The sequence below is a fragment of the Lagopus muta genome, chromosome 8 (assembly GCF_023343835.1).
Source record: "Lagopus muta isolate bLagMut1 chromosome 8, bLagMut1 primary, whole genome shotgun sequence".
Taxonomy (NCBI): domain Eukaryota; kingdom Metazoa; phylum Chordata; class Aves; order Galliformes; family Phasianidae; genus Lagopus; species Lagopus muta.
This window is the reverse complement of record NC_064440.1, coordinates 36,414,623-36,431,030: the sequence shown is the minus strand read 5'-3', so window position 1 is coordinate 36,431,030 and position 16,408 is coordinate 36,414,623. Positions and strand designations below refer to the sequence as shown.

Sequence of the window (16,408 nt, the reverse complement as noted above, 5' to 3'; positions counted from 1 at the left end):
GGACTACGCTAGGGGGTGAATACTCGATCTGGTCCTCTGTAACATCTTCGTTAATGATGATGGGGTAATTTACCCCCAGTAAATTCATGGAGGACAGAAAATGAGGGACTTGGGAAATGTTGCCAAAAATATATTTTTCAGGAATGTCCACAGCTGGACTGACCTCTCACTAAGAGCCCCAAGTGTAGTGGAGACTCTGAGCACTGATACAGGTTGAAAGTTTTTCTTCCAAGATGGTACTGATCAGCTCCTTTCTGTCACACTTGTCTGCTTACTTACTGAAAACAATTCTTGGCAAATGGGACTAAACCTCACCTGTCAGGAATTATATATGCCCAGTGCAATATGCTTTGTCCTGGGTAGACAAATAATTCCAAATATCTTTCTCAGACTTGCTTAAGACTGCATTGAGGAAAAAATTTATATATAAAAATATGTTCTTTTTAGTTTGGAAGAATATTTCATCAACCATGGCAGCATTTGGGGTTATCAACCTCCTCATTCCTACAGTAGAAAACCCCAGTTTAAAAGCAGGTGAACGTGGGAAGACATTGAGAAGGTGCTACTAATTCATGGTTTTTCTTTCTCTATTAAACATAATGAGGCTGCTGATGGAAAGATGTTGCTCATCACTTAGTTACAACTTGGGTCTCCTGAGTTCTAAAACAAAATCGAAAGAATAGGATGGCATGGGTTTTAATGCTTAGCAACTGCAAATTAATAGGAAAAATAAAAAAGGAAAAAGCATGATTTATGTTCCTTAGGAAAACAAACAAACAAACAAGCAAAAACATGCCAATATTCAAGGAATGACCTTGGGAATCTTTTTTTAAATTATTTTCCATTTTTTTCCCCCAAGGTGAAACCCTGGTAATGCAAGAGAAAGATTGAGAAATACAGAAATATACACAAGTTCAGGCTGCTGAAGCCACCCTCCAACAGCTCTTTGAAAAGAAAAACTTGGGTAGCATCACGAATGTGAGGCTCAGAAGAGACTGAGAGAGACTTCCTGGGGCAGAACATTGCAGATATTAGGGTAGTGATGTTCCACTGAGATGATCAGATGCGATGACTGCAGGAGCTACTTTATTTCTTCTTTTCCCTACTGAAAATTATTTATTCAAATACTACAATCCCTGTCAGCCCATGTAAAGCAATTAGGGCAGAGTGCTGCCCTTTACCAAAAAATGACATGCTCTTGGGCTCTTCTCAAAGATAACTCTACAGCCCTCCTGCTACCAAAACCTTGCCATGCAAGCCCAATACAGGAGGAACACTTTGGTTGATAAGCTTTGGCAACTGAGCTCCATTCATGAAGTCTGGGTTAGTCTGCATTAGCCCCCATGAGGGCTGCAAAGGAGCATTTCTCCAAAGTACACATGAAAGGACTCAGTCCTGAAGGTGAGCCATACTCATTTGCAATAGTTTAGACAATACTAGTGTTATATTTATTTCACGTCCCAGGGCCACTGTGAGGCTCTTTGGGACAAGATGTCTTGGTTCTTTCGAAAGAGGCAAAAGAGAGGTGCTGCTGTTGCTCTGGGTTTGGCATATGAGAGGAAGCAGCTGCACTGGTAGAAAGGGGTGAGCAGACTACAGGCCTGTGGTACATTTATTCTGTCGATCTCCAGTCTTTCTATGCTCATTTACTGTATGGATGATTTGCAGATGCACAGACCATCAGATTATTTAGGAACAGCTCAAAAGCAGGTTGAACTCAGTGATGCAATTGTCCACCTTCAGAGGAACACATGCTGTCAGTAGGTGGGCCACCTGCAATAAGAAAAATGACCTTGTGTTTGGTAATAGCCAACACACACGCTTGTCACAGCTGCATAAAAACAATAAAGATGTGTAGGATCTTATAATTCATGATGAAGAGGGAAAAGGCAGCTTAAAAGCTGTGACAAGATGATTTTACTGATTTCTGCAAACAGCTAAGCAACAGCTCATTGCACTGATACTGGAAGGAGCCAAGAGCTCATTATCAGCAGAGGTTACAAAAGCATGTAAAAGAGGAAGGGGTAGAAATGTATAGCCCCTGCAATTCCATTCAGTAAAGAATCTTTTCAGGAGTCCAAATCCCATGCTAAAGAGGGCCATACAGATACTCATGGCAGTAGGTTCCCCATGCCAGAAGATGTGTTTCTATCCTTTCCTTCTGCTCACTAAGCCTTTGGAAAAGATGGAGCACAGACATAATAGCAGTGATTCCTTGTCCCAAAGTCCCCAGCCACCCAGTCATGCTCTACACAGTGCCTTTGAAGAAAGTCCCAGCTTCAGCATGTGAGAACTTCCTAATACTGCTGCTTCCATGCCTTTTTTGCTGTCTCCTCATGACGTAGATTGCAAGAACACTGTGCTCTTTGCTCAGATCCAGTTAAGCCACAACACCTTGGCATTAGTAGGCTGTGGGTCACTGAGCAGTGGGTCTGCTCATGTGCTCATTCAAGCACCAGGCCGTGGTGTCATTTACTTGCACTAGAAAATAGCTCAGGACAAGATTCCAGGTGCAGGAAAGGCTCAGGCAAGTGAGTCTTAGGAGGAGCAATCTACTCACCTCCACTTGAGGATCTCAGCAGTGTTGTAAGAATACAAATCCCATGAGGAATGTCAGCCTGAATACAAAGAGTAGGCAGCCCCTACTCAGTAGGCTGAACAGTTGCCACAGCAATCCAACAACTTACATCTGCATAGCTGGGAGCACGCTGCTGGTCCAACGCTGGGCTGAGGATGCAGGCGGCAGTCCCTCACCTGGCACTGGGAGCCCAGCAGGCATGGCACGGAGGGCCAGCCCCGGGGGAGAGTAGTGGTGGTGGTGATGCACTGCAGACAGCCAGGGACGATCTGCTTTCACAGCCACAGGAGCGGTGAGCTGCAGGTCCTTGATGGAGATAAGCAAAGGGGTTTTGGTGGCCCTAGGAAGGATGCTGGAGACTACAGGGACATGCTCTGTCTCTCTGCTGCCTCCCTTTCATCTGAGGTGATGCTCAGCACAGTTCTGATGCTTCTGAGGAAGTCCCAAAGCTGCCTTCCATTTCCATAGCAAATCTATCACTTGCATGCTGGCTGTGATGATGCTGGCCCCCAGGATGTCAGTACCCTGAAGCAGGAGAGCAAGCAGCTGCTGCCAAAGGCTTTCCATCTCAGGCAGACATTTGGTCTCAACAGGTGCAAAACCTGTCAGCTCCCAGTTGCACAGGTCACAGGGATGGATTATGGAAGATTGTATTTCACCCCACAGTTTAATGTGGGCCACAGGGGCTTTTAAGCTATTTATTGCCCTTGCATATGGCAGGTAAGAAAGGTGTGAACGAATTGGGCAACTACTGCAGAAGTGTGGGAGTTGATTTCTTACTATCTCACTACCTTGGTTTTCCAAGAAAAAGAATAGAAATCTCTCTTACAACATCTGGAAAAGTCACGGTCAGCTTGAAAACGGAGAGGGTGAAAAAGTATAAGGGAAGATTTTTCAAGACAAGAGATATCCCCAGTCCTTAAAGACGAACAATCCTTGCTGCTTTGATAGTAAATGCTTCAGAGTAGAGAGTAGAAATACATTTTTCCAAAGCATTTAAGATGACTAAGGAGCTAGACAGCATCCTGATAAAAATAATGTAGAAACTGTGCAGCTAAGGATATGTTCAAAATTACCTATTGTTTGATAAGTACTTGGTTTGTTTTGGAAAAAACCCTAGGAGGATTTCAATACAAATATCTATAAAACCTGTCCTTCTTGACTTTGCTAGTCATCGATTGACAGCATGGGCATCCAACCTTTTGGCTTGTCTGTGCTGCATTGAGCAAACAGGAATTGCCTTGGGCCACATATACGTTGCTCTAAAAGTAATGCCTCCTATTTATTTCCACAGAAATTACAACAGACACAAAGAGCACAATAACACTCTTTGATAGGACAAATTCTCAGCTATAAAACACTTCTTCAACATGGTCACCATCATTAGCTATTCATTTTCTCCAGCGATGAAGAAGAATCTGCGTGCTGCGCTCATAGAAATCTGTACCAGCAGGTGACCCACTATTGCCACTGCTGAAGCATACTACCCACCACCTCACTGTGCTCACATCCGGTGTTTGGTTTCCATAAACCTTCAAGCGTTGATGAATGTCAATGGGTGCCATTTTTTGCACATGGAGGAATTCAATGTCAGATGTACTTCCATGACAGACACCATTCTGTCAGAGTGCCACTTTGCTGCTATCTGTCACATGGTAACAACAGTGACAGGATACTGGCGGAAGGCTGAGTCTCTTCTCCCATACTGCCAACATTCACCTCTGACATCATAGGCCAACATCATAAAACAGGAGGCACTGCTTCCAGAGTAGCTTTTGTAATACATCCAATATTGTTAATATATAAGCAACAAAATATTTTAAGAAAAATATTAAAAATTAAACTATCTTTTTTTTTTTTTTTTTTTTTAAAAAGAGAGCAACAAAAGCAGAACTAGTGGGATATTTGGCCTTGTTTTTGTGAAACTAATGCATCACTCTGGTTTGATGGAAATTACTGCAATTCTTAGTGAGGCCTCAAGGTGCTCATCTGAGATTTTTTATGAACTATTACACTTCCTGTACTCCATCCTTGACAATAATCGTGCACATCATGTCACGTCATGACATGAACAAATTGTGATTGTGAAGCAAAGGATATTTCTCTCTGGTAAGATAGGGATTATGAAAGTTTGGTAAGAAGACACAATGAGATTTTTCAGTCGAATATTTGATTGCAGCTCTACACTTCCCTTCCAACAATTTCTAGGTAATGTACTCATATTGACTGAAAACGGAGTTGCAAACGTAAATAGATGAATCCTTTTCTTCAATTCTTTTAAAGCCTGTTCTCTAATTCCTTTATCAAAATGCAAAGCATAGCTGCACACTCTTCACTGTTCCAAGCCCTGGGTTTAGCCAATGTATCAAAATGCATAAAATTATTTGCCATCACTTGAGTCAACACTGCATAGCACTGCTCTCCCTGGTTTCTATCACTGCTGTGTCAGCAGCTTAACGATGGTTCACTTGTTGCTGAGCAATGAATGCATGCCCAGACTGCAGGTTAGGCATGCCCAATTTACAGTGAGACAATAGCTAGAGCCAATCAAGTATGACCACAAAAATTTGAGCTTCAGCTCCAGCTGGTTTTGAACAACCAGGTCCAATTTCACTAGTTACAGGATTTGTAGCAAGTATTCCCCTGTTGCCCGCGGTGAGCAGGCAGAAATTGAGCCATACAGCTACGTGCTGACTAGAGGTGAATTGCTGGGGTTTTGAAGACACCTGGGGACACCATTACAGATAGCTGTACCAGATGTTTCAGCAATAGTCAGCAGGAGGTAGGCTCCCAAGTGCAGCAGCAGATGCTCAGTGTAGGCCTCTTCTATGTCTGTTAGTACATGCATTCCAGAGCCAGACTGAATCCACTTTGCACTGGTGTGGGAAACATTTTCTGTTGCAGTTCTGCTTAGCAACATGTAAGGACCTATGTGAAACCTGCAGGAAACCACTGGCAGCAGAATTTTTTTTTTTTCCAGTCCTCACATACTCCAGGATAACTATTGCCCCACATGAGCAAAGATGCCCTTTGGACACAGTAACACTACCTGCTGTGTGTGCTGAAGCAGTGGGTAGCTGGGTCTGGCTGGCTGTGCAAACGCCATCGATGGGAGAGACTTCAGCATCATGTTCTGCATGATGATCTGATGCATCTGTGCATTCTGCATCAGCATCATCTCCACCATATCTGGGAAGAAGTCATTCAAAGGAAGAAAGCAAGAGCTTTATTAGCAACAGGGGTATCTCAGTGGGAACTGCTCTCTAAGGTGCAAACTCATGAATGCAGCTGAGACGCAGTAACTGAAAACAACATATGGCAACATTAGCGTTACGTGCCCAGATGGTGCAAAATTAATGTCTGTGAATAGGACCATCCACACCAGATCTCCCATTCCCCCACCCCTCACAAGCAAGCTGCTGTTGAGGAGTATCTCCTTTAGTTCCACTGCAAGCCCATCCCTGTAGATGCAGTCACTGGCAGGCTGGAAAACAGCTGTGCACTGAAACTCTCACTTGTTCCAGCATGGACTGGAGCCATGTGGCACTCTCCACAGCTTTGGTTCAAGATCATTGTTGCCCACGTTGGAGGCTTCCTCAGCTTTACACAATATTGCAGTGCCACCTTAAGTGGATGTGATGCACATGCAGTGGACTCTCAACATAACGCTGGATCTTAATTAGTTGCACAGTACACATCCATTGTATTTTAAGTAGGGGGCAGGAGAGGAAGAAAAGCAAAGGAACTCTTTTTAATCATACCGAAGATATTTTAAATGTATCGACTTCAGAAAAGTCATGCATGTGTTTGGACTAGTTCATTTACAAAAATAAACTACTATGAATAAATCCAGCCATTTAAGCTAAGAAGTAGTTGAGAAACATAGCACTTCAGTAACTGGATGTTTCTTTGTGATAGAAGAAAGCCTTTGACCGAGGGATGAGCCAGGGAAGTCAACCCAAGTTTTTGTTCAGGTATCATTTCACAATAGCATCTATGTTTAGAAAAAAAACCTCTCGTTCTTGGCACTGCACTACACTTGAAACACTGTCAGTTGTTCTGCTTTTTTTCCCCCCAAACTCAGCACTACACTGCTCTAAGGAAATTGAACAGCAGATTAAGGTGGGACAAAAAGAATAAAAAATGGATTTTAAAAGCCTATTTGTGAATTTTAGAATCATCCATTTACATGAGTTTCACCTTGGTACACTCAATGCCTTGGATTGAGCAGCTTTTAATTCCCTCAGGTTTTCTGACAGCTCAACTTTGCTTTGCCAAATTTATCGTACCATTTCTTTTGTTTTAGCAAGAAGAGTTTGTCCAAAAACTTCTGAGAACTGATCTCTATTTTTGCAGAGTGCAATTCCCACAGTCTGGTAGTGACAGAGCACATCACTGACTTGAATGCTTGGAAAAGGTCCCCTGACCTCTTCCCTTTGCAGCGGCACCTTTTCTGAGTATCAACTGGTACCTTTTCTGGGTATTCCTGGTAGCAGGACCTGACAGCTAGTCCTAGTGAATGGTACCTTCTTTAATGCTTCCAGAGCGAGGATGTGCAAAGGGCTGGGCAGTGGGGATCTGTGCTATCAGTGGGGGTGGCTGTGGGAGCTGCTGGATGATCGTGGCAGGCTGAGGAGGCATCTGGATAAGAAAAGAAAATGGAGAAGTCAGTGCAGATTTTGTCCAGTGTTTCCTAGGAGTGACGATCCTTACCGCCTGTTGGATAATCCTTGGTGTTTCAGCTCGAGATGCTGGAAAAGGTATCTGGTAGACGCGCGGGAGACCAGCACTGTAGTTCCTATACTGTCCCCCAGCTGGTGCAGAAGGCTGTGACAGCTCCTCCAGAAGGTGCTGCTCCTGCAAAATCAGGTAGTTTCTTTGAAGAAAGTCTGGTCACAGAAAGGCTGGCAGTGTTATTGCATTCATCAGATTAAATAGGCCAAACCTTTGGGAGCCTGCAGCAGAGTACAGCTTTTCTACCTACAACACACCTGCAGAAACTGCTGCGTAACAGGCAAACCACAAGTGAATGCTGCATGAAGGGATGTCAGAGCTGTAACAAGTGAAAACAAAGTGTTTCTTCCTGCATATCTTGAGGGTATACAGTTTTCAGTACAAGTGAGAGTAGAAAAAAGTGAAGAACAAATTGCTGGAAGTCTAGTAAAATGTTTCATTAATACTTGATCCTCTCTCTATATATGATTTTAAGTAATAGTTGTTCCTATTTTGGCAACGTTAAAAAGTCCTTTGATTGCATTTTGGAATCCAGAGAGTTTATGATATAGCAGCTTACAACAAATAGAATCAATGCACTAGGTGACTGACGTGGGTGCAGGCTTCATGCGCTGACGTAGAGGAAGTCCTGTTCAGCTTCCCACCAGCCTCTCCTCATCTCTCTAGTGAAAACCACACTTCTCACAGAAAATTCTCAGTGCTTGCTTAAAATAGCATGAGATTCCACCCTTCAAATTCTACTCTTCTGCTCATTATGTTAAACCAGACACTTTACACAGTCACGCTTGACAAGTACTGCTTTTACCTTAAGCTCCTGCAGGAGATTTTTCCTTTTCTTCAAGGCACTTTGAAGCATATCCTCACGTCTGTTGCCTAAAGGAGGAAAAAAACATTATATTCTTAAAGGATTGCAAGGATAAGATTACTGTAACACTTACATTATGAGATTAATTCTGGAAGATATTTTAGGAGATTCCTCTAAAATGTACCATCTTGGTTAGGACTGAGATTCATATACAGATCATCACTGTTGTTCATACTTCACTGAAACTTACATTTGCAACTTCCGATCCCCAGGGCTACATACAGATTTAGATGCCTGGGCCAAGCAAAGACAGCACTGATTTCACTGTGGATCATTCTTCTCATCCACCAGAAAGTGTCCCTATCACAGAAGCTGAGACAGAGTAAATTCCAACTACTGAGACTCCTGGCCTTAAAGCACTCAGAGCCAGAGGCCTGTATTAGCTTTTAGAGAGAATATAGAATCACCCAGTGTGATCTATCAAGGAACTCATGACTGAAAGCATCCCTAAGCCCTTTCCATTTCAAGACCGTAACCAGAACAAACGCTTCTCTCTTACTTGCTGTAGGAAGAGGTGACTCCATCTTCTCTAGGTTCTTCTGTTCGTTTTCTAATTTCTAATAGAAAAAAAAACACAGAAAACCAACTGTGAGTTAGGCAGAAAAGCTCACAACAATTCAAGTGGAATTGGGATAGAGAAAATAAATCACAAGTGGAAATAAGGGACAGTTCTACTAAGTCACAGCTAGCAAGGCCCATAAGAAGTAAAAAACCCCACAGAACTACAAACAGTCTCACGAAACACAATGGTAAACGCAACAATAACAGCAAAGCAACAAAATTCCAGGCTACAGAAAGTGAAGATTTACTCAAACGTAACAGCAGTAGACAGAGAAATAAGGTAGAAAAAAAGCTGCTTACCTCCAGAAGACCTCAGGTATACGGAGATATCTAGAGAGATACCCTCACCTCCACTGCCAACCCTTTAATGAGGTGTGGGAATGGGTGGCTCCTGGCTCTTCCCCTTCTGGCCACTCAGGCATATTGCATGCACCTGAGCTACCCTGGGCTGGCCCTACCTTGCAACCAGGTGCTTGATTACTGTTTCAAGCCATGATGTAGCATTTCTGCTACAGTCTCACTATAAATTTACTCTCAGCAAAAGAGTAATCATGCTTCCAGCTGGTCTGGCCATCTCAGATATGGGAACTGATAGCACAGTGAATCAGGAGACTTATGCATCACTTACTTTGTAGGGTAGAGAGCTAAAACATATGGAGAGCTTGATTCCAGAGTTCTGGGTATTCAGTGCACTAGGAGTCTTAAACCAGCCTCACCTGGAACATCCATTCACATCTTCTGCCCGCGTGCTGGAGTGTCCTTATAATCTCAGCTCTAGGTATTCAGATCCTGTCTAAGCTATACCAAATAAATACTGGTCTCCAGTTCATGCAGTGCCAGGCTTATGACTGGCCATGGGTTTCAGGAACTCTGATTCCAACTTGCAGATGCCTTCCATCTTGGCTTTGGACCTTCCTTGGTGCTATAAGCTTGCTTGATGGACCTGGACATTTGGTTGAACCCAGCCACCCTCTCTGGCTCTGCCCTGCTTGGGCCAGTCTCTTTCCCAAACAGTCATGCTGTTATATTCAACTTTCTGATCTTTAGGGACCAAATGGACTTTGTGCCCACCTGATCTATGAACTGAAGAGCTTTTCCTTAGCACAAGCACACTTTTGGCTCCTGAGTTCTACCTACTTCCCTACTAGTGAAAGCTTTGTCCTCAAATTACTGCCACATCTAAGACAAACTACTCCATTTTGGAAAGCCGTATTTTAAATTTTAATTGTATATTAAACAATCATTTCTACAAATGCAACTTGCTCTGCCTCAGCTTGCATGATGAACAAGGTTCTCGGCTGCAGGTCCTTTTTGTTTCACAGTAAAAATAGATTACGACACAGTGTTTATACTTAAATGCCTGTAGTAAAAAAAGCAGAGCAAAGGTGACCACTGTAGAATTATTAACTTACCTTTTCTAGGAGTTTGAATTTTAGCTGGGCCACACGATCCACCACTGAAGGATCTGTCATTGTAGTAGTCTTCTGAAAGAGCAGGCAGGCATGAGCATATTAAATAGCTAAGCAAATGCAGGTAAGTTCTCAGTGCTCCTTTCTTCCACTCCACTCTAAATCTTCATAGAAGAATTTTATTAGCAAAATAAAAACCAAACAAATAATAAATGAAACAAAACAAACCACCAACAATAAAACTCAAAATCCAAGACTGTGAGAAATGAGAGAAGAAAATAAATGTTTCAATTTCACTGTCAGGTAAAAATTCATATAGATGTATGCCACCATAACAAAGACACAGATCTTGTTGCTATTTCTCTCAATGTGTTTTTGTGCTGCAGGTTGTGATGGCCACATAACAGTCGGTCAGCTTGAGTATTTGCTAATGGTTTGCTATAGTAATGGTTGCTAGCCTCTCACTGGCAGTGTCTCTAAGCCTCTGTGTTAGTGTGGTCTTCTGCATACCTTTCAGATTAGTTCCTGCACTTTGGTTGCTAAGTTTGTAATGCCAATCCACAGCATAAACAATTTAATCTCCAGGTGCAGGTACTTGTTTACCCTCTGTGAAGCAAATGCCCAGCACACTAGGAGATGGGGGGAAAAAAAGACAAAACCTTTGGATACATATATATTTAACGTAACCCAATGCCAAAGGTCAGATTATGATCTGACTGATTGATACATCTTAACAATACCTACTGGACTATTAAGGTCCTTTCACTTTGACATGGTCCTTCATCTAGATTTTCATGATCAGATAGTAATCTAAAAATTTTAAAAAAGAGTTAATGAGAATAGCTGGAACTGATCATAGGGTGAGTAAAACAGCAAAGTGGTTGTGTTGCGACATCCTCTGGATTACCATCTCCTGAGCAGTCTCTGGGGTGCCTTCTCCTTCCAGCATGAAAAGCGAAGCAACATTTATCACCAACAGCAATAAAACCAATGCTAAGGCATGGGAAAGAAACCAAATTACAGATTCTCTTCTCTGCTTCTAGGAAAGCAAAGTTACAACCCCATCCTTATTCAAAGGCCATGGCAAAGCCACAGCTGAGCCCCTGCAGGCAGCTGGAGGGGCAGACAGACAATTCTACTTGGCTATGTGGGAGCAGCAGAGATCACCTCCTCCAGCTGTGACCCACACAGCACGTGTGTACAATCTGTCCTTAAAAGTACACAGGCAGATAGACACTGGTGAGATTATAGCAACTGTGATGTGGAGGTTTCAAATATAGCTGCACCTTGCTAGATGTGGGGATCAGCTTGCTTTGGTTCACTTGTGCAGCTAAGAGCAATGAGGCAGAACAGAAAACTCTCATGTGCCAGCAGTCTGTGGCTTATGAAAAAAAATCTGAGCATGTTTTTTGTACTTTAATTCATGTTTTTGATCCTTTTATCCTCTTGGCATCTGCAACAATCTTTGATAAGGAGTTGCCTAGGTAACTTAACTTTAGCATGGGCCTTGTTATGCAAATAAAGGTTTTAAGCATAGAAGTTTACCTAGGCAAAGAAAGAAACAAAAAAAAGGTTTGCATTTAGATTGTTTTAAATCTAAATTTCCAAATTTTTTTGTTATACAACATAGTTTATTACCGTTCTCCATGCACTTTATGCTTACAGCTTGAAGCTTATATTCCTGAATCATCACGTGCCTGCTCAGATGTCACTTCTCTAAGCTAGAGAATCTATTCCCTTCTTCCTCAAATGGCAAATTTTCCTTCTTCTTTGATTTCACAAGTCAAGAGAATGAGGCTGGGAGGGCATAGCAGTAGTGCCCACAAGGAGGATTCTTATATCTATCTCTTGAACTCCACTATCAGCCACTCATAGAAGGTTATTCAACAGCTACACTTTCCATCAGATTTAGTTTGTCTGTCTGTTTGTATGCCTCATGTTTTTCCTAGTGAGTTCTCTTTGTACTTTCCTATTTCATGATTTCTTCTGTAACTCAGTGACCAGAGTTGGCTGCAGTATTCAGGCGGTGATGTTGCAAAGTAAGAGCTGAGTTGGTGTCTGCAGACAAGCACAATAGCAACAAGCCTGCTATTAGTCATTACTGATGCTGTAGTAACTGTTGCTTCCTGCCCAGATGGGGCTTTACAGTAACTTTTCTAATCACTGAGGAATTTTGAGCAGATGTTTACCACCAATTGTTTCTTTAAGTATCCCCTAGAAGTTAAGTTTCATTGCAATAGCAATAGAGGGTAACAAGAAAGGCTGACAAAAACAGCCCTGTTGAAGTATTTAATTAAAAATTTAGTGAGAGTGTTAAGTAACAGAGATGACTGTTAGAGGACAGAAAGAGAAACCTTTGCTCAATGTGACAGTGTCCCAGAGAAAATTTAATGTCTGCTAAAAAATGCTTTCCAGAACTTACGGATGCTCTGGTCACAGTGGGATCTCTACTACAGGGACACCTTCAACCTGCTGATGACTTGCCAGCAGCCTGCCAGCCACACACAAAAGGATCTTGTACAAAAGGTGTTTCTGTAGTTACTGTGCATTGTGAACTAGGGATCAGAAAAGAAGATCAAAAAAAAGCAAAACTAGACAAATTTAATTCTGAAAAATATTAACAGGAGTATTATGTGCATCTCACAGGAGGTAATTATTCTGCTCTGTTTAGCAGTGCTGAAGTCATAGTTTGAGGTCACTTTGTCTAATTTTAGGCACAGCAGCATCAGAGGGAAAAGAACTCCAGGGGAAAAAATGGTAGCAATGGTAGATTTACAGAATACAAGATCTGAGAAAGACTTTGAAGAATGGGCATTGTTTAATTTACTAATTAAATGATGAGATGGAGCCAGTGAGCGATGTAAATGAAAGAATATTAAGAACAGAGTCAATTTTTTTTACTGCCTGAAAAGACTAAGCAAGAAACACTTGGCTTAATGAGGAAAATGAAAACCTGTTGAAAACAAGCAAAAAAATTCTTAATTATACAATATGACAAGTGATGGAGCTGCTAAGAAAGGGCTTTCACAGAATGGGCTTTCACAGAATATGTTTATGAACAATTTACAAAAGCAGTTGTGATGAACACTGCAGGTGGATCAGATCCCTCTCCAGATACGGGAATGGATTAGATGGTGAGCTTCAAACCAGGACTACACTTCTATGATGTCTTTTATTGATTTTGATACTTTATGCCTTGATTTTAATTACTATTTTCTAAAACACACTAGAGAAGGAACCAAACAGACATACCTGGAAATATCGGAGACAATAAACTCCTGTGCTCTGGTTCCACAGGTTAGACTTTTTATAATTTCAGTCTTAGAAGTTATTTGTTTATTAAGAGGGTTGAAAGAAGGGGAAAGAAAAAAAAACAAAAAACAAAAAACAAACACATGAAGAGAAATTCACTAGTGGGCAAGTACATGTAATTTCCTTCCAATCAGTTGTCTCCTGCTGCCAATTGTAATGCTGCAGTTCAACAGCCAAGAGCTCTCATGCTGCACTTTGGAGCGTGCAGTGGAAGACAAGAAATCTTGAAGACATTTAACTTAATTCCTGACTCCTGTGTCGTGGGGACCAGCATACTTGCTGACACCAAAAGCAGAACCGAAGGCTGGCTGTATCTCTCAGTGAATTTATAGGACATTTACATGATTACAGAGTGCTACAATGACTTATCCTGCATGGATGAGCTAATGCTGTCGTTGTTCCTCTGTTAGAGACCATTTTCAACAGACTAGGAGGATGCTTTTTGTTTGTAAATATTGTAAAACAAACAAACAAACAAAAAAAAAAAAAAAAAAAACCCAACAACTTTCTTCATTGTACGCTAAATATATGGGTAAAAATGTTTTACAGTTAGAGTTATTCAACGCCATTGTCATATAACAACGTGCAATGTTTATTTTTACTATTATTTTCAAAAACAGTGAATCCAGTTTGAAACAAATTATTCTTATGATTAACTCTTTTTATAAGACAATGACAAACCACTAGTCTCTGTAAATACTGCCCATTCATTTGCAGATAGGTTGCTCCTGGTGTTCTGAGTAAGATATCATGACTGACAGACCTTTACACAGCATTGTTAGTCCTACTGCTAACTGAGGTAAGTTGTAAACAACCTCTACAATTTTTACAGTTCTCAGGTAGGAGAGGCCCCAGCAGAAAATGCATGTGGCAAAGCTGCTCCAGCAGCACAAAACATGAATTCTGTGCTCTGAATCTGGTGATGACAGACTACTGAACAGCTGACATCCTAACCAAGAGGGGCTTTCTCAAACATTGCTGTTCTGGGGGCAATTTAGTTAGACTAGCACTAAAAATCCTGAAATTATAACATACAGGAATATAAGGAAATACAGCACAAGTTAGTTACTCGAATAAATAAATACAAATAAACCAAAAAGCTTTCAACTAAAACAAACATGAGTTATGCAGTTATTATTAGTTATTTTAATCAGGTTTTATCAATGATAAGTAAAAGCAGTAATTTATTTTAAAGTAAATCTATTCAAGCGACACATCCAGTTTGATACAACTACCAGGATAAACGCCATGACGTATTCTCTTTTAAGAAGATTATTTGTTCCAAGCTTTCCAATTTCCTTTTTCTTCTTGAAATGTGTCAACAACTCAAGCTCTTAAACGGAGAAATTTCATAGCTCAGGCTCTCACTTTTTCTAGCAGTGACTGGGAAGGAACTTAGCTTCTTGGCTATGTAGTCACAGCATCTTGAAATGCTCCTGGGGGAAAACAGCCAAGGGTTAATAGGGCAGGAGGTGGCCAGGCACTGTCCCAGGAGCTTATCTCACTTTCTTGTCCAATATCCCTGTATAGTTCACTGGTCTACTTTTTCTTTCTTTTTTTTTTTTTTTTTTCTTTTTTTTTTTTTTTCTTCTCCTATTTCTTTCTATTTCTTTTTGTTTTATGGTGACATATTTACGTAGAAATAACATGTCAGACTGAAGAGATTGCTACAGAATGCTTTATCCCTTACCTGCAGTACTGCATCCAGGCTCGGGACCCCAGAATAAGAAGGAAGCAGAGCTGTTGGAGTGGGTCCAGAGGGCCACAGAGATTGTAAGAGGGTTGGAGCACTTCTCCTATGAAGAAAGGTTGAGGGAGCTGTGTTTGTTCAGCTTGGAGAAGGTCCTGGGGAGACCTATTGAGATCTTGCAGTAATTGAGGGGAGCTTGTAAACAAGATAGAGCATGATGGAGACAAGCAGTCATGGCAGAAGGTTGGGACTAGGATTCTTTCTGACACAGAGCATTCTTTGATTCTGGGAACGCTATCTTCTGTGATTCTTTCCACACGCATTTTCATTTCCAGGCTTCTTGGAAAGGAAAAGCCACTTTTTTAACAACAGATTACCTCTGAACTGAGTTAGGGTGGGAAATGTGTTTAAAACACGTGTTTTCTCACGTTGCCCTTTAGTTCTGATCCAGCGAGTTGAACAGATGGAGAGACCACCGGTTTGGCTGATGACTACGAAGTTAATTAGCTTCAGCGTTAAAAGAATAGAGCACCGTATTCCTCCCTCGTTAGCAAGTTCCCTCCAGCTACCGCAACCAAGCTGAGCAGTGTGGAGCAGCGACACCGCACCGCAGCACGGCCGAGATGCACGGCCCACGCACCCGAAGCACGGCGGCCGCTGAGTGGCGGGCTGCTTTCCCGGGCGCCGCCGCCCCCTGTCCCCATTGGTTCGGGCGCAGCGCTCGTTCCCGCCTGCCACGGCGGGGCCTTCCGTTTGAAACTGACCGCGCGCCGCGGCAGGCGGCGCCTCTCATTGGTGGCCGCTGAAGTGGGGCGGGCATTGGCGGGGGAGGGAGCGGGAACGGGTCGGAATGGAGGGCGCGCCGCAGCTCGGCGCCGTCAATCCCAGGAGTCACTTAGAGGGAGCGGGCGGGGCGAGAATAACGGTTTCTCTCGGCATTGGCCGGCGGGCTCCCCGGGCACGTCGATTCTCGCCAATTCCCGTACAGCTTCCTTCCTTCCCCGGCGGGCCGGCCCACCTCTTCTATCTGGTTGGTCAGTGCCCTCAGCTGCCGCTTCGCGATTGGCCGGTTGAGTGGGAGCGGGCGGGCCGAAAGCCGCGGGGCGGCCATGACCGAAACTTGTGCGCCTGCCGCCGTGTGACGTGCGGAGCGGTGGGGTTCTGCGGCTCGTAGGAGATGGAGGAGGCGCGGGCGCGCAAGTTGGAGGCTGGCAGAGCTAAGGTGAGGTGCGGCGCCTCGCTGTTCTGCGGGCTGTGGG

The 16,408-nt window shown here is 42.8% G+C and overlaps 2 protein-coding genes across 12 annotated transcripts in view; one reads left to right on the top strand and one right to left on the bottom strand.

The window, feature by feature from the left end:
• On the bottom strand, window positions 1–11,112 carry C8H21orf58 (chromosome 8 C21orf58 homolog). Of its 3 annotated transcripts, XM_048952525.1 has the most exons (9): window positions 11,055–11,112; window positions 10,151–10,222; window positions 8,677–8,734; window positions 8,118–8,185; window positions 7,292–7,435; window positions 7,105–7,219; window positions 5,628–5,767; window positions 2,688–2,884; window positions 1–1,773 (listed from the first exon to the last, which is right to left on the bottom strand). In XM_048952525.1, the coding sequence occupies exons 1-9, from the start codon at window positions 11,094–11,096 to the stop codon at window positions 1,758–1,760; spliced, it is 852 nt and encodes a 283-aa protein (XP_048808482.1). In that variant the 5' UTR covers window positions 11,097–11,112; the 3' UTR covers window positions 1–1,757. The 3 variants fall into 3 exon arrangements, with proteins under 3 accessions (XP_048808482.1, XP_048808483.1, XP_048808484.1); XM_048952526.1 differs by lacking the exons at window positions 10,151–10,222; window positions 11,055–11,112 and adding an exon at window positions 9,455–9,770; XM_048952527.1 differs by lacking the exons at window positions 10,151–10,222; window positions 11,055–11,112 and adding an exon at window positions 9,039–9,179.
• A 5,117-nt stretch (window positions 11,113–16,229) lies between these two features.
• Window positions 16,230–16,408, top strand: part of PCNT (pericentrin) — a 100,137-nt gene continuing 99,958 nt past the window's right edge. For 6 of the 9 annotated variants that reach the window (XM_048952501.1, XM_048952500.1, XM_048952498.1 and 3 more), the window contains exon 1: window positions 16,230–16,371. In XM_048952501.1, coding sequence (XP_048808458.1) covers window positions 16,327–16,371 — 45 coding nt within the window. In that variant the 5' untranslated portion in view covers window positions 16,230–16,326. The remainder of the gene's footprint in view (window positions 16,372–16,408) is intronic. The other 3 variants (XM_048952505.1, XM_048952503.1, XM_048952502.1) reach the window with 1 other exon arrangement.

Bases quoted from the DNA above. Each gene is read 5' to 3' on its own strand.
- C8H21orf58 (XM_048952525.1), bottom strand. From the start codon at position 11,096: ATGCTGGAAGGAGAAGGCACCCCAGAGACTGCTCAGGAGATG. The intron at 8,735-10,150 runs GTAAGTTAATAA...TTTTTCTATTAG, and splicing joins AATTCAAACTCCTAGAAAAG to AAATTAGAAAACGAACAGAA. The intron at 5,768-7,104 runs GTACCATTCACT...ACTTCTTCCCAG, and splicing joins CTCTGGAAGCATTAAAGAAG to ATATGGTGGAGATGATGCTG.